We start from the raw sequence: 22,868 nt of genomic DNA on the forward strand, positions 1-22,868 counted from the left end.
TGGTTTCAAGTTATCCCGACTCTAACTTTACAACTTGTACATTGATCCATTCATAATAAAGTGTATATAGTAAAGTGTAGTAAGACGGTTATTGGTGATGAGGTTAAAGTCATGCACCTGTGATGTATTTGTTTATAGCATAATGCTAGCTTTTAAATTCTGGTGATTGGTTTTTTGTCGAGGGAACCAGGGCAATGCTAATTTCCGTATTAGCCTACAAAAATACATCATCCCTATCACAGATTAATAAGTGAGCTTTAGAGGTTTTTTAAGCAGGATGTTGAAAGATCAGGCTAGCTGTTTCCACCTGTTTCCAGTCTTTATGTTAAACTAAGCCAATTAGCTGCGGGCTCCAGCTTCATGTACTCTACGAACCTGAGATTGATAACAATCTTCTCATATAACTCTCAACAAGCATCAAATAATCATTATCTTCCAAAATTCAGAGCTACTCCTTTACTAAACTGCAGCGCAACACCTCACGACGGCTGGTGGGGGTCACTGTTCTGCCATCCAGGTGAAAGTACACCTTCACAGACATGATGATGCTGACATCTGCCTATCACTTATACCCTGATTTGAATTTTCTGTTCTTGTTCCTTCCTGCAACACGTCATGAACCGAGGCTCCTGCCACCGGCGTCTCCTCTCACACCCATCAGGCTTTGGAAACACACACACACACACACACACACAAACAAAAACAACAACAACAAAAAAAAAACAGGAGCTGTCATACTCTGCTCCAGTCTTTGTTGGAGCCCGTGACCCACAGATGCGTGTGCACAGGCCTCGAGTGACAGACGAGTGCTCCCCAGCCACGAGAACAATTAGCACTGCCAGCGCTGGAGACAGGGAGAGGGAGAGAGAGGAAGGGAGAGAGGGAGTCTGTCAAATGGAGGCAGCTCACTGGAGAGAGACGAGGGGTTGCGACCCTGCTCCAGTGCACTGTGTTCAGTCGCCAGATGCTCCACACAACCAGACTTATTGACAAAGACGGAGAGAGAAACGGGGATGGCGACAAAAAAAAATCGAGCCGAGTCCAATTCTCGCTTCTAATTTCAGGACATCCATAGAGAAGACACACACCTCTCCTCCTCCTCCCCCCTCCATAACAGGTTGTCCAATCCTGAAGAGGAAGAAGAGGAGGCCATGACACACTGTCTCTGACAACCTTGGATCTTTGCACACACACACACTTACACTCTCACCAGCCTCACGTTGTTTATTTGCAAAAAACACCCTCATAACAGTGCAAAGTCTTGAGCACTCGCCAAGAAAAATAAATACAAAAAAAATTAAAGAATTTTCCATGAATAATTGCAATTTCACCGCAAGCAACACTGACGAACGAGCAAATCCTTGCAAGTTTGACCTCTCACGCTCCGACCACAAATAAACTCAGGAAACACGGCGCATTGCATTGTTTTGAAAAAAATCAGGGCGTGTTTTTGTTTCCCCCCACAAAATACGTGCTGTGAATTCCTGGCATGGCTTCACAGGCGCACAGCCTTGTTTTTCTGTGCTCTTTGTGGATAATATATGTTGGTGGTGGCAAGGGGCGCTGCTGCCGGTGAAGGGATTGTTCATGTGTGCACTCGCAGGCAGGTGTGCTCGTCGGAAGGTGCATCCTCCATCTCAATTAGGTCTGCACGCCTGCTGTACCGCTGCTGTCGTCGGTTCGGAGAGAAAACAAGGCGACCTCGTGTGATATAATCTTCTAAAGTTCTCATATTCAGGAAAAAAAAATCTCCTAGTTTGTATAACCAGTGTTATGTAATCCAAGGTTGCATTATTTTCCACTGCTCATATAAACCTACTCATATTACAAATGTCATCAAACAGGCCTCACAAATCCTCATTAATTCTGAACCCTTCTGCATTAATTCATCGCTGTGATCGCATTGGTTTTGTTTTTTGCAGCATTTACCTTCTTCACGACAGCACCTGAGTTAGTGCGTTCAGCAGAACAGGATTATTTATGTCCGCTGATTTATGAAAACATAAATTTCACAAATACTGTGCAGCAAAGCAGGTCTTCTGGAAACATATTTAGGCTGGGAGTCTGTCTGCCTTGCGCAGACACTTTATGACGTTTTTTATGACCTATGACATAAACAGCACATGACATCTTCAAATTCGTTAAAGGGGGCTCATCCCGAATCATAACAGTAAAACTCGGCGAGGAAACAGTTGGATGAGTCATAATAAAGTAACTGGCAGGGCGAACTGGACAGAACGTTAGATAATGGTTCAACAAGAAGGCAGATGAGATAATAACAGCTCGAGCTACATGTTTAAGCTCTCTGGTCTGGTGAGTTGAACCTCACTGCACCCCAGACAACAGGTGACTTCAGTTAATGCATCACATCTGGACGGTATGCCACCTGGCCACCCTGCTCTTACAGGAAAAAGCCCTGAGACACACACACAGAGACACACACACACACACACACATACACTGTAAAAAATCAGACAGGACTTTTGTTAAAGTTTTTGTGTCATTTTATTTTTTATTATTAACCCTTTTACAATACTTTGGTCCAAGTATTGTTTTTGGAATCACATCGTTTTGCTGTTGTTCTTAAATATAAAGTCATGGTTGTTCTTCTGAGATTTAAATAAAGGTCGAATTAACTATTTTAGTCCCTCCCTCCCTACAATTACAACTTAGTAATGTTCCAAAAACTGCCCCGTAGCTCTTGCTGGCCAGCTGGGGGATTTGTTAGCGGCTAGTTTGCTGTGTTTAAAGAGCTCTCTTAGCCCTTTAGACCAATACATACATAGAGAAACAGCTCAGTTAAATGCCACAATCATAGAAACACAAGACAAAATAGCAGTCACAAATGTACTGCTGCAGGTGTGTGCTTTGTGCTAGCTGGATTAGCTTGGATCAGGGGCTGTGTGCTTTGTGCTAACAGTAGCCAATGAAAGAGGCTGTTGCTGCCGCCCTGCCTCAATTATTGAAACGCACAGTATGTCATTTCTGTAGCTAGGGGTCAATCAAAACAATGACAGTAAAAAACATAGTTGGATGATGTCATGAAGTTGTATAGGATCATGGGAGTTGTTGTCTTCACTGTCAAACAAGCACCATTGCCGATGAAAATCTATCTGACGTGATGCAGAAATGTTCACTGAAAAGGTTTTACTGATTGACATTTTTAAGTTAAACTAACTTGTTTTACAGTGCACATCCTCCATCCAGCATAACTCAAGTTTCACCTTCCTCCCTAATAAGACAAAACCACACCCCTCAGTTTTAACAAGAGCAATAAAACACACACATGCACTGACACAAGCATGTGTTGTTTTACAGAGCAGCATATGCTCAGGTGCCATTCTCCTCACAGTAAAACCTTTTGCCAGTTTCTCCAAATGGTTTCACTGTTTTTTGTCATTGCTGAGGTTCACGGTTAAGGTCAGGACTGTCCTGAGTTGATCTTTGTAGAAAATTCTCAGGAAATTTTAGGTTTCAGCACTGGCCCAGCCTGCTGTGTGCTGGCTGTCTGGCCTGGCAGGTCCAGCCTCACTTAAGACACACACACAGCTATATTTCATGTGCTCATTTCTGGAGCTTAACAACTTGAATCCACAACCATGAAACCAAAAGTAGTATGCTGAGAGCGTGTTAGGAGGAGTTGGCTCGACATCACACAGGCGACTGGCCTAGTAGTCATGCGCAAACACACACACACACGCACACAGACGTAAAGACTCACACACTCTTAGACACACTAGTGGGAATTCCAGAGGAAAAGGATAAAAAAAAAGGATGATTGGTGGGGGAGGAGGAGTAAAGGAGGATATATAGAAGGAAGAAAACAAGCAGAAACAAGAGAGGAGAGATAGAGACCGTCTACATCTGCAAAGGACTTTACAGGCTTAGCATTCATGCTGCCACGTCAACACAAGCCAGATAGTTCACAAACATTGGGGTGAAGTCAAGATGAGTCTTTCTCTCTACGCGAACAACAAACTCCCTCGTTCTCTCTAATGTCCGCTCACACACACACACACATTTGCACATTTGGACAGCTGTTCCTGCAAGAAAATTCCACTGAAAACAAAAAAATAGTTCATGTCCTTAAGAGGGAAGATTGCCTCTTGGATAGCCTTTGATATTCCCTTCCAACTTCCTAACTCTCATTTCAAACAGATTAACTGAATTATGGCAAAATGTTTTAAAATGCCGTAGGTTTCCATCTGAGCACAATCAGGTGAGAATCATATTTACTGTCACAGTCCATTTCAGGGTAATAATAGGACGCCTTGGGGCCCTTCACAGTTCACACGCTACCTCTGCTGCATCAGCAGGCCTTATTGTTCCTGGACTGAATGTGGATCTATTGATAATTGTTTTGTTCTGCATAACTTCATTTAATTGTATCATCATTTGTCCCTGTCTCTCCTTTGGGCATCTGTTGAACCTTTACTTCCACTTGTGCCTGAGTCTCTCAGGTTTCTTCATCCTGTGCTGCCCCTTTATGAATGCGAGAGGATGGCCTGCATCCCTGCAGGTCTGTTAATTGGTACTCACTTCATGGACACAGCTGCAGCACTTTTAGTGTGGAAGTCCGCTATGTTCTGTAAAATGGACCAGCTCAGCAGTTCGAGGAAAAACGGTAATTAGTTTGAACAGTCAACAAACAGAAACAATAGAGTTCAGTGAATACCACGTTGATTAAAGGCCAGTTGTGCATTCCGACCAGCACTGTGTTGTTTCATGGCAGGCCGAGCATGATGACAAGGGGCGAGTTAACAGAGTGTTGAACTGTCTGTCAGGGCAAACTTTTTTATTTCGACTCAGATCTGGGGCTGCACGTGCTGATAGTTTTCACGTTGTCTTAAAGGTGTCGTTGTTGTCGAAAGACTTTTCCTCAGAGTGGGAATACTGCCCTGTCTTTTTAAAAAATATTTTTCCAAAAGCTTTAAAACAGCAGAGTACAAATCAAAAGATAAAATTTGTCCAAAAAAGAAGATTTTTTATCTCACCCTCATGCTCATGGAAAGTTGGATGAAGTTTCGTAGTCTGCAAAACATTTCTGGAGCTTCACAGCAAAACAGCTTTGCAGCATTTTCCTGAACAGCTGAAGTAGATGGGGACTTGTTTTAAAAATGTAAAAGAGAACAAAAACAAAACAAACTGAAAAAAATGGCTCAATACATCTCCTCAGTAAAGGAGTCAGTAAAGTATTTTTTTACTGTAGCTGCTGAGCTGTAGCACACCCCATCTGAAGTGTGTGCAGTAGCTCAACTTCATGTTGAGGGTGTAGACTTGGATTATGCCAGACAAGCTGCATGAAGTCATTACATTTTTTCTTCTGTTGTTTTTTTCACATTTTAAAACAAGTCCCCATCTACGTCAGTTGTTTAGGAGAATGCTAGAAATGCCAGAAATGTTTCTTCAATCAACGCTGATCCAATATCAATAAAACATATTTAAAACTGCTACATCCTGATTTTTATCTGGATCCACATCAAATTGTACTCAGAATACACCTGAAATTACGCCTGATGTTTTTCACCAAGATCCATGCGCTATTCCATCACAAAGTAATAAAAATATCCACAAACAAACACCCTTTCTCGCAATGTTAAATAAAGTGATAAAAAAAAGTACTGGATCTTCCCCTTTATCAGTACTCGCACCAACAGTTAATGGGGTCTATTCTGGGCTGAGACCCATCCTCCATCCAAACTTTGTGGAAATCCGTTCAGTAGTTTTTGTGTAACTCTGGTGACAAACCAACAAACAAACAAACGGACACAGGCGAAAACACAACCTCCACAGCTGTTCCCTGACTTGTTGAATGACAGATGTTTTGTCTTCATGCAAAATTCATTTCTGGTTGAAAATTCAATTAAGAGGCTTTATCAGTGGGGTGTGCCAAGGGCGGGTAATTATTTACCCTTAGGGCGAGGTGAGCGTACACAATATAGATACATCAGGAGTGCTAATCTGTCAATTATGTTTTTGATTCATCTGCAAATAATGTCGTCTATAAAAGGGAAGAATCGCATTCATCACAACTTCCCGGAGCTCAATGTGCTTGGTTTGTCTGATCACCAATCCAAACCTCAAAGGTAACATAACATGTGAGAAGCTGGAACCTGTGAACGTTTGGCATTAGTGTTTGATTAATCACATCTATTATTTTATTAAACGACTTAATCGAGTATGAACTACGTCAGTTAGTCTTATGTTGGTCTTCTAAGTGATGAATCATGACAGCACCGGTCAGGCGAAGTTTCAAACACCCCTCAGTTGAGAATTATAAACAATAGAAAGAAATTTATTGTCTCCACTCAGAACAAACAAAATGTCCTATTCGCTCTGGCATTTGATAACCCTTTGAGTATAATTAATGCGCTCCAAGTAAAGTTTCCTGTCTCACACTGTTCCTGCTCTCTCTAAATTCCCTCCAGCTGATGTTATGAGCCATCGGTGCCTCGTTCAGACCTGGGAACTCCTTCAGCAGATGACATGGACGAGGATCAGCTTTCAGCGGCTGTTTCGGAGGTGATCCTTTGGCTCCACCGTGTGTCCATGAACGTCAATGCACAAGCTGTCATCCCCGGGCTATTTTAGGTATTAAATGTTAATGTTAAACTTTATTGATCCCCAATGGGAGATTCTGTTTTCATTTGCCATCCTGGAGGAAAATCAAAGGTCAGCCTCGGCTACAAAAACGGCACCCGTGGTGCTGCTAACGCTTCAGTGTGTTGCTGAAGGACACTTCAGGGCGTGAGTGCACTGGCTTGACACGGAGGCCTCAACCAAGATGGCCTCTCTAGTACACAAGTTTGTGTGACACAGACACAGAGATGTGAGTGTGCAGGTTTTCTTCTCACTCACATTTAATTGGGCTGCTGCAGAAATTAGTTGGAATTGAAAAAACACCCTGCAGACTCTCGGGCCTCATAACACAGCCTCCGCCAGCTGTTTGACACACTTGGTTCTTCATAATCAACCACCACACAATGCTCGTACTTGCACTCTGGAAAGCTGCACTACCGAGTAAACAATGTGAGGCGATGTGAGCTAGTAGTCTGCTTGAGGCTGGAGAAAATGAACGCTTAACAAAATAATCTACTGCCACGTTGTATCGTGTCTTGTGTTTAAAAAACAGGGAAAGTCTGGAAAGAATTTCTTTTTACAAAAGAGAAAAAAAAACAAGGAAGCAAAAGGAGGCAATACAAGGAGAACAGATATAGAATTTATTTTCAATATCCATTTCAAAGAATAAGAGGTGACACAGCTTGAAACAGATAATATAGAATTTATTTTCAACCAGAAGTAGGAAAATACATAGGTAGGTGTAAAGGAAACAAGCAGAACCTGTAGTCAAACAGAAAAAAATCAAAGAACAAAACTAGTCCAAAGAGAATCGAGAGGACGGCTAAGGGGTACAACAGAAAGCATTGTTTACCATTCAGTTTCTTTTTAAAACAGTATGTGTGGATTTGAAAACAGCTGCCTTGATTTCTCATCTGGGTTAATGGACATTCTACAACATTGTGCAAGTGGTTTTGTCGTTATTCTTTTTTTTTTTTTTGCTGGTATTTCATGAATGGTAAACAATAGTTGGTCCAGTGCATAAACACAGTGACACAGATCAATATATGTACTCAGCTCGACTACAGATAGACAATCCTGATCATTGAACAACTACCACTAGATCGGCAGGGAGGAGGAGATGAGCAAATATACAAGATGGATGATGAGAGAGAGAGAAACAGAAGCATTAAAGAAAACGGTCTAGAGGGTTGAAGACGGAGAGTTGAAAAGGAAAAAAAACAAAACAAACAACCACAGATGAAATAGCTACATTTTCCAGATAAAACATTTAAAAACTTATTCTGAGTGTGTCTGAATGTTTCTGGGTATTATTGCCAAGGTTTTTATTTTATTTTTTTTTTGGAAAAGGGTGCATTTAAAATGAGAAACCAAACTCTAAAGCGCGAATATGGATGCAACGTGTTCATGTGATTCAAGGAAAAGGACAAAAGTACCTTGCTTTCCTTACAGCCCTAACATTTCATGAAGACTATGACTCGGATTCTTTAAAAAAAACAAAAACAAAACAAGAGTGAAAGAACTACAACGGAGAACTGAACTACAAGCAGCTTTGGTGTGCACCATTACAAAGAGATGCAGCCTGGGAAATCACTCTACGCCTAACAAGCCAACTATGAAACACAACGCAACAGTGGAAAGGTACAAAGCCAACAATGTGATCACTCGCCGAAGCTTACAGGGTGACATAACTCAGCTCTGTGATTTTTGCCAGACTTTCAGTCAGAAGCCATAGTTAACAAGAGAGTAATGAAGAGTTGAGGGTCAACAACAGAAAAGGTCAAAGAGTCAAATCAGTGACTATCAATAGTAGCTAGCTAGTGTAACAGATTTAAAACCACTGTGATGCACAAGAACAGAGTGAGATGACTAGAAGTACTTAAAATCATCACAGGACCAGTCTAGCGACCAGCGGCAGGTCATTAGCTTAGTCTGACAAACACGTTTTACACCAGTCAGAACAGTGTTCTCTATACTGAGCTGCAGCCACTACGAAGACAGCTCTGCTGCCCTAAACCTACAGGCACTAGCACTCTCCAGCTAGTGCCATGCAACATCCAAAATAAAGCTGATAAGTAACACAAAACAAAAAGGAAAACGCAAAATGAGTATCCCTGTGCTGAAAGTTGTTTTTTTTTTTTTACCAATACCAATGATGCAGGTACTTTTCCTCTGGATAATCCTTCATTCTAACGAGGCTACATCAAGAACATTCAACTCCTCTAATCAACCCATCAAGACAACGTCTCATCATGATTCCTACAGAGGATTTGGTTTGTGATGGGAAATAGAGTATATGGAGGAAAAAAGTAAAAACAATGTCGCAAACATAACACCATCATAGAATTCATGACTTACACATCAACAACACAATTCAATATCTTTTTAGAAAGGAAACATGAGATACATCTTTTATTCACACTTTACAAAAAAAGCTAGCCTTTAAATCTACTACAATACTAATGCCATTCAGGAAAAAAAAAAAAATCAAACTGGACACATTGGTTTTCATTGGAAAACAAAAAAAAAATGTTAAAAAACAAACATTTGGGGAGAAAATAAAAGGGACAAGAGACCATGATCTGAGGACTTAACTTATACATCCTATTTTCTTGCTTCCCTCTTGCTTTAAAATGTCATTTCAACATATACATTAAAGTAATGTGATGTTTATTCGCTAATATGACGGAACAGGGAGTGAGGGGAGCTGCATCTGAATCTAGTAAGTGCTCATCATTATGTTGGCTGTTTAAATAATCATCTCGCCTCTGACAGATTTCACTGTTCGGGGTGTAATAAACTCGATTCGAAGCGACGCATGCCCGGCTTTCAGAGAGAAATAGCTGAGCTCAGTGCCCCTCCTCCCTTGTTCCTCCGAAAGCAAGAGCAAATTGGGCCTTCCACCTTTTCCAATACAGAGGTAGGGGGTCCACAGATGGCACTATAGCTGCAGTGACAAGGGTAAGAGAACTATACAAAGTGGTTGAGCAAAGGGGTTTTCAGAGACACAGCTTGAGTGGAATAGTGGACAGGGAAAGTCTGAGGTTTTAGGGGGGGTAAAGGGTGATGGACAGACTTAAGGAGATTTAAAATTCATGGCCAGGGAAGGAGCTAAGGGCTGTTTTGAGGGTCTGGGCGTGGAGCTGTGCTAAGGTACAATGAGAGAGCAAAACAACCAGGGAGTGTGGATTCAATAAAGATAAGACATCCTACTCATGTTCCTTAGAGAAGAGGGAGAAAGGGCTTGTGGAGAAAGCATACCTGATTACTAGAGAGCTCAATGAATAGGAAGGATATACACATCATCATAACATTGTCACAGCTCATAAAAAAGGAAATCAACATTAACAAAACCCAATAAAAGGACATAAAATCTTCACAAATGTCTCAACAGTATTTAAAAATAAAAGGAGAAAAGGTTGTTCAGGCGTTCGTCATGTGTAAATATAGTGCAAGACGACAACTGCTACAGTGAGGCACGATGTTTTGTTGTACATGTGGGATTTTATGGAGGTTGTATCAGTCACACGCCACTAGTGGGAGTGTGTGTGAGATCTATAGATGAACAGATGCGGAGTAGTCGCTGGTGGGCTGCGGCTCATCCTTGCATGTCCTTTTTTTTTTTTTTTGTCTGAACTGATGGCAGCAGTGTGGATCAATGGCTTTGTTAATGGGCGAGAAGCAACAGGCAGAGTTTACTCAGTGTCTATTTACAATCGCAGCAATATGCCGGCAAATCAAATACAACAGCAGAGAGAGAGAGGGGGAGAAAAAAATAATAATAAAACAATACTGATACATTAATTACAGTTAATCTCTAAGGAGTGCAAAGTAGTGACAGCGAACGCCTCGAACAACCTCTTCTTACGTCTTTTGTACAAGCTGGTAATATCAATTCATCTTAACATTAACTGGATAAAAATTTAGCCATATTTTACAATACAATCTTTTTTTCTCAAATCTGATCATAATTTACTCTTAGTACAAAAAACGCCAGAAAACAGGTCTTTTGTGGTTCATATACAATCATGTAAAGACTGAGTCTAGATTTCTATTCTGTACAAACACTTGTGAAAAAACCACTGCTTTTGTGTATGGAACTTATGGCTGGGGAAAGTCACTACTGGCCTCGGAGACAGTGCTACAGATCTGCCTGCAAATTACCTGTGTTGTATATGTGTGTGTGTGTGTGTGTGTGTGTGTGTGCATGCGCAAGTGTGTGTGTGTCTATGTGTTTAAGCTTGCATGTGTGGAGTTGGATGGCAACTCCAGACAGTGAGAGGAATGCTGGTTTTACTCCTGTGTATCAGCCATTACTCGCTCTCTCTGCCTAAAAGCGATCAAGACAAAGAAAAGATTTGTGATAGCCCCTCATCGCTTTGCCCCATCAGCCTAAATCCCTTGCCCCTTGACCCCAAAAAAAAAAAAAAGTTGTTGGTATGTGGGCCGCGTGAGCTCCTAAGCACAAGACTAGCCTAACAACTATACAAGCTGGGGTGAAAAACAGTCTGGAAACAGGATGGTAGCTGCTCTCAGTTTCTCACCATATCCTTCCTTCACAAAATACCACTAACATACCGCCTATGTGGAATAGGGCAAATGCAGTTCTCGGACGTCTGTTTCTTGAGGCATCTGTGGGTTTTGGTAGCTAATGTACCAGGGCCGGGGTCAGAGGTGTAGACTATCTTTTAGCACCACGAGAGGCCATGACCACACAAAAAGGCCTCAGCACCACAGAATGACAGCAGGAAATCTCACCTTATACGAGCTGCGCTACATCCACCTCCAGGGACGCTTAACCCTACCAGCTAAAAGCTTAACCTGACGACTCAACAAACATCCTTGGGAGACTGAGAAGGTACGCTGGCTGCCCAGAGCACAGGGGGAAAACAAGCACAAGCCAATCATGGAGGTCTGAGACTGACAAGTCTGCTGTCTTTGCTGGTTTCAGATTTATACAGGACAGACAGACAGGCAGACCATCAGCTATGGAGCTCTCTCAGGTGACAGGTGTCATCCCCTCAGCCACTTCTAAGTTTCCCCTTGCTCTTAAACCAAACAGTGCCCCATGTGACAAAATCTGAATGAGCTACCATCCCCTCTAGTTTGAAAGACAGAAGCGAAGTGGGTGGGTGGGTGGGTGGATTTGAGGAGGAAAGGAAGTCCAAAAACACAAAATGATACACGAACAGGACCGAATTGAGCAGTTAAAAAAAGAACAAAAAAGAAAAACGGAGAAAGAAAAAAAGAAAAATATAGAATATCTATAACATTATACGAAATCCCTGTCGGCCAGACCTCACTGTACGAATATTTTACAGGTTGTGTTTTTTTGTCTTCCTCCTCCATTGTGGTGGAGGAGAAGAGCTGGTAGTGGGAGGGAGGAGGGTTGGAAAGGGTGAGGGGCTGTGGTTGCAGCTCCCCCCCGGTGGTGTGGCAGGGACTCACTACCTACGTGAAGGCATATGGAGCCCATTGATCTGGGGGGGCACGTTGAAGAGGAGCAGCTCCAGCTGGGCGAAGAGGGAGAAGTGGTCGGAGGGGATGTGGGGATGTGGGCAGCCGCTGACATTGTTCTCAACGAGCCAGTGGGGGTCCAGGGGACCCAAGATGCCCAGCACGTTCAGATGAGGCTTGGAGTAGAAAATATAGTCGATGACACCCTGAGGAGAGAAGAAGACGGGAGTCACCCTCACAGAAATGTGTTTATTGTAAATTTGTGCAAGCTGGCTTCTTTTTTAACTGACTTAAAGCTCTAAATTTCTGCCTCTGTTCATATACAAGCAACATCATTAACCATAAACATACAAACATGTGCCGTCAGTATAATCACCTTGAAGTCGAAGGTGTAGTTGGTGTAAGGCATCAGGCCATTCTCGTAAGCGCTCTTCAGCTTGAAGCCGTGGGTGATCATGCCGTTGGACGTGCTGTTCTTGCCGTTGCAGTTGAATTTGGTCAGACAGTCACTATAACGAAGCTCCTTGAAGTCCTTGTGGGTGCAGTCCACTCCACCAGAACTGAGGTACTCCACTACGCCTGAACAGAGTGGAGAGATGAGAAGTCATCAGAAACAAGAAAATGTCGAGAGGCACTTCAAGGTCCCGACAGACAACGGCAAGCCCGTTCCTACTGTTGTTGTACGGGATAAATGGTGTTTAAAGCCACAACCTTTGGATACTGTAGGATATTAGCAGTATGAGCTGCAACATGAATGTGGTTATTCAATCACATTGCAAGTCTTGTATGTGTATAGAAGCAATGTTGTGCTCTTCTGGCATATTTGCAAGAACGAAAACACCAAAACAAATTAAGTGCAATATTCATGAAGTCCCCTTCTCATGTGGGCTAAACTTAACGATGCAGCAAAAATTGAAGCAGGAAAGCCTGAAAGCATCTTCAGGACATCTTCACCTTCCATACCATAGACTTGACTTGGGTGGGCCACCCAGGTATATTTGGCAACTCATTTTAGCCTGTTTTACTTTTATTTTTTCATCCGCCATAGTCTTACTAGTGGACGATCTGCCCTCACTCAAGCCCCCAGGAAGTGGGTCCGGGTTTGAAGCCAATTTTTGTAGGGGCCAAACTGTTTAACTACTGCTTCACGTGATGCCCTGCGGCCTAAAACTCCGCCTCGAGGGCTGTGTCTACTAGTTATAGGTCCATGCCCTCACTCCAACCCCTCGTGTCTACTGACATTCACGCCTGCTCTGTGGGGAAACAGAGATATGATACTTCTGCAGTTTTTTCATACAAGTTTGTAATTGTACCTGGTTGTTGCTTATCGAAACCAATGGATTACCGAATTACACTGCAACAAAGTTAACGACAAGCTTTACCAACACACGGCCTACCTGTGGTTATGAACACAAGCCGTGTTTTTTGGGTGACTTTAGAAAACTGCTGATGAAGAGAGTCAACCGAGCCAACAAATGGGAGAAATTCCAGTCCGATATTATTGTGTTTATTGAGTCTAAACAATTTTTCTCCAAAAATAGCTTACTCCATCTTTTATTAGGGCTGACCTAAATGCTTTGACCGGTGCTCTTTTTAATGATTTGGTTTTTTTTCAGCTGGATGTGATGTTGTATTGTATGTATATACATATATAAATATGTATGGAATGAAAAGGCAAAAGATTGATATACGTAGAGTGAGAATTGTAAGTCTTGGCCTTTAATTAGTCTCAATATTGTGCACTCATAAACATGCCTGTGCAAGTGGTGCGAGTGCAAAACAACAGTATCCCATATAGAAAAGCATCGACTAGGGAGCGTTTCTGCTCCGTGTGTATAAAGGCAGTCCTGCGAGCACAAGGTTGTGACGAGCACAAGCTCAACCCTCCCCGCGCATGCAGCAGTGACATCCTCAAATTGCTTGTTTTGGCAAATCATAGCCCCCAAAAACAAACATATATTTCATATCAGGAGAGACTTCTCTCATATTCAACTTGGCAAAACTGGAAGGTCTGTTTTTGGCTTTTTAGCAACAATAACTCAATTATTAAAACTGTTTCAGAGTAATTTTCTGCTTAACGCTCAGTTGATTTTTTCAGCTGAACAAACTTAAGATCAGGGAGTCATTCATTCCTATTAGGTTTAGATAAAAAAAAACTTGTAAAGAGGGCGATACATACCATAATATATTATTGATACCGATAGAAAGATATTTTAAAAACTAATGGTCAGCAGGTTGGGTTATGCTCATTTCTATTTTTTTTATTAAACTCTAAAAGCAGCCATGAAAGACAAAGAAGTAAGGACTATATCTCATCTCCGTGGTCAGATACAGCAAAGCTTCATATTACTTACCAGAGTCGGGCAAGGAGTTGAGGTCAGCGCACAGCACCAGTGGAATGGCATTAGTCTCACCAGAGACGGAGGACAACTTGAGGCTGCGTGTGGCCTTGTCCACTATGTTCTTCACCTCTGACAGGAACATCATGGTCTGGACCAGCTTGACGTCAGAGTACTCTGGGTCCCAGTGCATGTGGGCGTTGGCGATCAGGATCAGCTGCTTCTCCATGCCATGGAGTGACTTTCCAGCTGAGAGGAGGGGGGGAAAGAAAGTAAGCAGCAGGTTAAATGCGCTGCCATGAGAACAGTTATTATATATGCACCATGGACCACGTCTGTTCAGGATGAGTAGGACTGGTCGATCTTAAAAGACTAGAATTATTGCCCTGTGGCTGTGTACCTCAACTTGTAGTTCCTGAGCTACGGCGATGAATAATGGCCAGAACATTTTTGCAGATTGATGACCTTTGACCTTTTGGGTATTAAATATCATTACTTCATAATTTTATCCCATTAGATATTTGAGGATAAATGTGTCTTAATTATCATATGAATTGTTGAGTAATAGTCAAAAATATGTTTCGTGAGGTCAGAGTGACCTTGAACCACCAAAATCTAAATCAGTTGATCTGCAGTCCAGGTGGACATCTGTGCCAAATTTGAAATAAATCCCTCGAACCATTCTTGAGACATCGTGTTCAGAAGAATGGAGCGAAATCATAATTCCTCCGGCCGCGGTTATCGCCAACGTGGAGGCATAAAAAACACATGAATCACAAAATAGGGCCGGCGTCTACTCACAGGAGAGCTCCATCATCTCTTTGCGGACCTCGAGCAGAACAGCTACTCCGATGTTGTCCTTGGTCATCACCCTGTTCAGCATAGCCTCTGAGCCCTCGGAGTTAGCCATGGCCAGCTGGTTGAACTCCACTGTGTGCTTCTGCACCGCACTGAACCTGGAGATAAACAGAGTGAGACGAGAGAGAAGCAGTGTCAGCAGTTGTGGGAATAAATGAGGGATAGCAAGCTGAAATTTGTCTGATGACTTCTAATAATCTTCGAGCACTCTTCCCACAATGGCTCATGGATGATAACATTTATTTTCCACATTAGTGAAGTAATGCACCAAGATAGCTAATTAGATGGGGTGACATTTTGTTAATTTGGTAAAACTAAATGCCTCTTAATATTCAGGCAACACAATGATTTAAATGCCGATACATGAAACAAGAATTTGTCCCACTTGCCCCTAAAATTTGGCATCTCATTCATCATCACTGTAACATTAATGACTCTGCTGTAGAATAAAATAGAAGAAAATGTGAATAAACACAAAAAAAATTATGTTTTGGAGGCATTGTTATTGTACAGTTGGACACAAATATGACATGCGACCTTTCAACAAGCTTTTTCATACGTTGGTGAGCTAATTAGGCTTCATGGGTCTGAAGACCAGTGAAAACACAGACAACAACCAGTTGAAGGAAGTCTTTTAGTTCCTTGAGAAGTAATTTCTGGGACTAAAAGTTTCAGGTTCTTTGGGTGGAAACATGGTTTAAGTATGCAACTCACTTTAATGAAGCACATGGATTGGATGGATTGTTTTCATCAATCAATTCAATTTTGTTATTATTTGAAACAATCTATCAATATATAAAATAAACAGTTCAAAACAGAAGTGAACTGCTCTGTATTTTTCATCTTCATTTTATACGGCATGCTCAGACTCATTGTGTGGTTAGAATCAAAACATTATCAGAACTAGAGTCTTTTTTCCCCCACACCTCCTTCCCTGTCAAAACCAGTGGCCTACGTTACCTACAATGCAATTTGGGTGCCGACAGTTCAGTAAAGGATTCAGGTGTGTGTCTAGTAGAGGCTAATGTAGCCTTGGGCTGCTCGCCTCACATACAGATGAGGAGTAGGCTGGTGACTCACTTATTTCTGACACCTCCAGAGTTTTATCGTTTTATAAAACCTTTAGTCCTTCAGCCTCACTGACTCTTTTCAGTGACATCTTTAGAGGAAGTTCATGCAGACTTCACACATCTCCCCCTGGAGCCACAAAAGGATTCAGACAAACTTTTTTTTCCGTATCTAGTAGTACTCCCCAAGAACTGTAAACACACTGTTTAAACTCAGTCTAAACTCAGAAGTGTTACCCTTTAAAGTGAAACAAAATTGAACAGTTCAGGAGTAAGTAACCACAACGGACACATTCTGTCATTTTAACTAATTTCAACTTCTATTTAAAACATCCTACAACGGTCACGGTCTGATGTGTGCAGCATTTGAAAGCATCCCTTAATATCTGATCCAAAAGCACACCCTTGGTTTGTTTTCAGCTCTGAATGAACTATGAACCATTTCTTAAGCTGTATTGAAGCGTTAAAGCAGGGCAAACAAATAGATATTGGGGGCTTGACACAAATGCTTTACCGAGATGAGTTCAATGTCATCACTGTCTGAAGGCTGCAATAAAAACCTCACCGACCTTCTTGTTTGCTGGGTAATCAGACTGGTTGGACAGGTCAGCAGTACAGGCCTCAACAAACTAGACAATCCACATACCACAATCCAAAAATAACACTGGTTAAGTTTCTTAGTATTATAAACTGGACCTTGAGTGGAAGGCTCACAATGTAATTGATAATAATAGTTGATTAGTCAAATTATTGCATCAGTTTGATGGTGCAAGCTTTGTTATCAAGTATATTTGCACACCAATCAATCTGTATTAATCTGCTCTTGCAACATTATGACGGTGCTATCCAAATAGGGAAAATGTTACCTTTTATGGTAACTAAGCTGTTAACTGGATACCCAGTAGAAGGAAAACTTCTCCCTCCATCCATCCATCCATCCATCCATCCATATACATCAATTAATAATAAAAGCATGTTTAGCTGCAACGTGGTAAATAAGTAATTTTAAGTCCTACTAAGGCTACTCAACAAGCCACAGTTACAAAATTGTATTGTAGCTACATACTTTTCTGTCTTGTAGAAAACTGCACAGCCGTCCACGTGTTTACGATCCACCTCCGACATCGTCCTGGCTCGTGACTTCGGACTGAAGAACCCGTCGTATCCCTGCTCCTTCAGCTCAGGCAAGAAGAAATTGTAGTACTGCTCCGTCTCGACCTCCTGTCAAAAACAACACAAAAAAAGCGTGTCAGGAGAAGTTGACAGTCATGTACGTATAACAAACATCCCCTTTCCAAAACAACAAAAATGTCATTCAAGACTGGGAAGAGAAGGCGTCAGAAATCTTTTCATTGAAATGACACACACTATTCGCACAAGGTGAAGCAATAAAAATATTCACGCCTGAAAAATATTGTACAAACAGAAGAGCAGATATAACACCAGCGTCAAGGCAAATGTGTGGGAGTAATTCTGCATTGATGAATACAAAAGACATCTGTATGCAAGAGATCGTTCATAGTGTTTTAAAGAGGGAGACATTAACACTGCCGCTCTTTGTGACATGGATCCGTTTAAAATCAATTTTCTTTTTTCAATATTTTAAGCTATTCATGTTTTTATGAACTTTCACTGTGGAGAAAAACAACTATCCAGGTACAAAAGCACATTGAAAGTGATGGAAGAGCCAAACAACACAGATTAACCAAGATGACAGCACAGCACACCTCAACGCACATCATGAAGCAATCATTATGCAAATAGTATCATAATTACTTCCTATTAAAAGTTGCAAAACATTCTGACATATTCCAGGAAAATGAGAAAATGGCCACAATGACTTCAATGTGGTCCCCACTGCCACCACCCAACTCACATTATTATTTTATTCAATATTATTTCTATTTAATCTAAATATGACAAAGTGCAGTAGCCAAATCATAAGAACTGCAGTTATTTAATAAAGAAGGTAAAATGCGTCACAAAACAGTGTTTTAATGACATTTTGCAGTGCTGCAGAGATGCTCTGGCCTACAAAGCTTGTTCTCCAGATGTAATAAAACATGTTTGAGACCAGGAGAAATGCCACATCATCATGATTTTACTAGTTTTTCAATGACGATAAAAATTGTGATGTAAAATTTAATCATCCATAATAATCATGAATTATACCGCAATCGCAATATCTGTCAAAAATAATCGCAATATCACTTTTTGACCATACATGCAGCCCTACGCTGACACCAAAAAATTATAATGATAATTTCAGTGAAAACATAAACACATCCTTAACATCCATCTCTCACCTGCAAACTGATGATGTCTGCATTGCAGCCCATAATCTCCTGCATGATGTTTTTTTTCCTGTACTCCCAGTTTAGAGCCCAAGAGGGGCAGTAGCCATATAGCTGTCGTGTGGCGTACTTATCACACAGTACATTGTAGCACATCACAGAGAACAGTGCTGAGGGGAGAAACACAAAAAAGGGCAAATCTTAGAAATGTTGAATAAGCTTAAAATTAGACGACCTAAGTAAATTCTAGTTCTGTGCTGTATTCTTCTTCCTGTCTGTAAAATAGCAAACATTCATTTTACGAAATGTTTTGTAAACAGAGTCTCCATGGAGCCATTTCTACAAATTGATATATATAAGTAAGACATACAATTTGACATACAGCAGAATGGTGACATTCACAGTAGTGATGAACCAGTACCACCTGTGTTTTCGCTCACTTCTCTGATTTTTTTTTGATAAACTTCTAAAAATGGATGCCCTCAGCGTTGTGTCAGTGTCTATAAGTAACTTGAAAAGGGCTATATAAAATAAATGCATTATTATTATTATTATTATTAACGTTTCCCCTGGTATTGAATATCAATATTTTTCGAGGAATTTTATCAAAGTTAGAAATTCCAGTATTGTGACAAACTGCAATCATCTTAAGTAGTAAACGGTATTGAGTCAGTCAAGACAACATGGTTACCACCAACAGGAAACACAGGACTACTGTGTTTGAATTGTTAGGTGAGCTCAGGTTTAACCACAGGAAGTGTGCACGTGCTACATAGCAAAAGCCAGAAGTATTGATACTGGGCTAAACCCAGCAGTACTTTTTCTACTCAAACAAAACAGGATTTGGTTTCCAACTACTCTTGAATTGTACATTAAAGTAACTTTTTTTCCGCCTTTGTAAGTTCTTTCATTTTTCCCCGAACAAATACAAATGTAGCTGACAGTGAAGTTAAATGTATACAAGCTGTAACCATATCTCAAGGTTGTGTTTCATTGTATGTTTTCCTTACCTGAGGGCCATGTTCGGTCTGGGTCCTGGAGTGAGATCCATGACCGAGCTGGGGGCTGCTCTGTTGGTACTGAGCAGAGGGGGGGAGGGGATCATTTAATATGGGTTTACATGAAGGCAGATGTCACACAATAACTTCAACAAAGTTAAAGGCAAAACTGCCAGAGAGAAGGGGGGACTCACTGCGTTTGATAGCCCCTGCCAGATTGTCTAACAAGTAGTTGAGCAGTCTCCGCGTGCCATCAGGTTCCTGGTAGAGGCTCATAATTTCTTGTGCAAGTGGGTTTCCTGTTGAAAGAAAAGCAATGTGGACTGAATCACTGCTAAGAGAACAATGGGATTTCAAGGCTGGAATGGCTACAAAACACATTGATAAGCCACTCACCTTTCAACCCCAGTGTTTGTAACTGAAACAGTTTCCCCAATTCAAATGGCAGAACCCGCAACTGGTTGTTATTTAAAAGCAGTTCCCTGTGGAGGACACAGTGAAATGTGAGCATTAGAAACCAGCCCTCCTGAGAAACAACCATCTTTATTACCTTTACTAAACCATTGTTTACTACAGTGCTGCCATCAACAATGTCAATGACATACTTGTCAACATTAGGCTGATTGTTAATTACAATAGATAAACCTGAAGGAAAAAAAAGAAAGCCAAGACAAAATCTGAATCTCTAATGTCCAAAAGATGTCTGCCTGAATGTAAAAAAAAAATGCCATTCTGAGTGGCAGCAGTGTGTAGCATGTGTGAGTGCCAAAATCAAATTCAAGACCAGCGCTGTGACAGCTACTCCCTACCATGGTGCCCCCATTAGGAGGTAAGTAAACAGCCTGAAATCACCCACCTGAGAGACACCATGTTGCCGAGCTCTGCCGGCAGGCTCCTGATCTTATTGGATGAGAGATCCAGGTACACCAGGTTGTGTAGTTTGGCAATGTCTGGCGGGATGCGTGACAATGAGTTGTCACTGAGGTGCAGGGCAGTGAGGTGGGTGAGAGACCACAGGGCTGTGCTGAGACTCCTTACTCGGCCTGCAGGGACAGTGGGGAAAGGACACAACAGAGGATTAAGTCCCAGTATTCAACCATTCCTCCCCCATTCCTCCCCGTGCACCAGAGGAAACATTTGCAAATAATTTGTTTCACATTGTGCAAACATGTAAACATGGGTTGACCGATTTCACAATGATAAACTGATGCTTGAGCATAACTGTTGGGCTAGATTAATTTAAGAAATATATGACAGACCAGAGACAAACAAAGTCACATTAAGGCTGTCGGCTTACACCCACCATGTTGCATCTCCAGTGTAAGTCAATTTTACAGTGACCCAATTTAAATCCTGTTAAACCCAGTTTCTGAATAGAGCTGAAATGATTAGTCAATTAAACAATTAGTCAATCATTAGAAAATTAACCAGCAACAAGTATGATAATTCAATTTATGAGCTGCAGTGGCTGAGATCCATCGGTCCCAGCTTGTTCTGGTTAAAATGTGTTTTTTGTTTTACTTTTCCAGGATAATAAATATCTTTGGGTTACGGACTGCTGGTGGAACAATATAAGAAATGTCGCCTGAAATGAAAATTTTACAGGCCAAGCGGTTAATCAGTAAAGTAATTGGCAGATTAATGGATAATGAAAATAATCATTAGCTGCAGCCCTCTGGTGAGCTAAGGTAGTGGACCCAGATGTCCCATCTGCAGACTGAAGATCCGTGCAATAAAAAAGATAACATGGTAATACAGAGAAAGCATTTTAACAGGATTAAGCTCTCTGACAACATCAAAAGATGTTTGTGAACATCACCTACTTAACCAGGGACCCCCTGACAAGACTCACCGCTGATTTCCAGCTCAGCCCAGTATGACTTCTTCCCGTTGGCTGCCTCCTCGCTGGACATAATTGTGTACATCCGCCTGGGATCCGGCGGATCATATTTTTCCTTGGGCATTCCTATAACACTACACAGATAACTGTGGATTAAAATGTCATTCAATAAAAGCAGTTAAAGATGTGAATCACTTTGATTTTGTACTTTCGAAATGAAACCACTGAAATGTTTTACAAGCTACCACATGTAACGTTACACACGCTGTCACCTACATTGAATGTAACATCAACCACTCACAAAACACTCATAAAGTTAAAGTAACAGACTGCAGTCGAGAGTATATGAAGCAACACAATTAGCAGTTCAGGTTCCTAAGAAGGCTTTGATTTGATTGGAGTTAACGTTACATAACAATCAACATTAAAGTCCCAACGTGGTGCAGTATTTTCCACGCTAAACCGCCGTGAAAACCTTGAATTAGTAAAAAAGTTTACAATGAAATTGCACTTCGACAGGGAGTCAAAACAGCTAATGCTAAGATTAAACGATTTTTCTTCTCGTTGTCGCTAGCTGATTAGCCTAGCTTAACCTAAATAGGTAGCTATCAAACTACACATAACAAACGCTAAATAGCTAACGCTAGCTCGCTTGCTAACTACCAAGATGTAAAACCGAACACGCAAAGTTGGTGACATGAGGCATTGGCCGACTTCAACGCCCTGCCCGAGCGGGCTGCCACAAAAGCTGTAAAATGACATTTAAAGACAGTGTACAATTGTTGTTTACATAATAGCAAAGCACTGACTTGCGCATCAACACTAGGCCACGAAACAGCGCATTAGTTAGCTGCCGCTAGCTAGCCTCCAGCAGCGAGAAGCACCATCGCCGAGATAAACATTGAGCGAACGGGCTCACAGCAGCTACACTGTGCTGGGTCTGCAAAGCAACTGCGAGCTGTTTAGCTTAGCTTAGCTTAGAGTTAGCTTGCTAGCTACAAGCTAACAGATCCCAATTATTCGAAGCTGACCGACTTCCTACTGAAATAAGTCCTACGTCGGAAAACGGCCACATTGCGTTAAACATCTACAAAGGATTGAGGTGAAACGACTGATACTAGTTCAAGTCTACGAGAAAGGATCCGGTTTTTACCTGCAAGAGCATACCAAATCGCGAGGACGACTGCGTGTTCTCTTTTGTTTTCTAGCTACTTCTCGCCCGTTTCCGCTGCTGTATCATGGCGACTGTAAGGATTTTTTTTTTCTCTGCCGATAACAGCGCTCGCTCCTATTGGTCAGCGTGGAGACGGTCCTACCAGCTGTTGAGCCAGAGTAAATACAATCCTGAGCTGATGAGTGATGGGTCATGACATGGATAGATAGCATACCACAGTTGCGTTTATTTAGAAATGATTGCAGATATATTTATATACCTG

At 41.5% G+C, this 22,868-nt stretch overlaps 1 protein-coding gene across 1 annotated transcript; it reads right to left on the reverse strand.

Moving 5' to 3' along the window:
* Positions 1-7,262: 7,262 nt before the first annotated feature.
* cnot6a (CCR4-NOT transcription complex, subunit 6a) lies at positions 7,263-22,665 on the reverse strand. Its single transcript, XM_084353051.1, has 12 exons — positions 22,586-22,665; positions 21,445-21,566; positions 20,449-20,635; positions 19,989-20,074; positions 19,787-19,891; positions 19,605-19,673; positions 18,607-18,764; positions 17,367-17,521; positions 15,177-15,331; positions 14,391-14,624; positions 12,413-12,615; positions 7,263-12,242 (listed from the first exon to the last, which is right to left on the reverse strand). The coding sequence occupies exons 2-12, from the start codon at positions 21,554-21,556 to the stop codon at positions 12,027-12,029; spliced, it is 1,680 nt and encodes a 559-aa protein (XP_084209177.1). The 5' UTR covers positions 21,557-21,566; positions 22,586-22,665; the 3' UTR covers positions 7,263-12,026.
* Between the last annotated feature and the right edge of the window lie 203 nt (positions 22,666-22,868).

This window comes from Pagrus pagrus (assembly GCF_965226575.1).
Source record: "Pagrus pagrus genome assembly, chromosome: 5".
Taxonomy (NCBI): domain Eukaryota; kingdom Metazoa; phylum Chordata; class Actinopteri; order Spariformes; family Sparidae; genus Pagrus; species Pagrus pagrus.

Bases quoted from the DNA above. Each gene is read 5' to 3' on its own strand.
- cnot6a (XM_084353051.1), bottom strand. From the start codon at position 21,556: ATGCCCAAGGAAAAATATGATCCGCCGGATCCCAGGCGGATGTACACA. The intron at 18,765-19,604 runs GTAAGGAAAACA...TTCTCCCCTCAG, and splicing joins AGACCGAACATGGCCCTCAG to CACTGTTCTCTGTGATGTGC. The intron at 14,625-15,176 runs GTGAGTAGACGC...CCCTCCTCTCAG, and splicing joins AGAGATGATGGAGCTCTCCT to CTGGAAAGTCACTCCATGGC.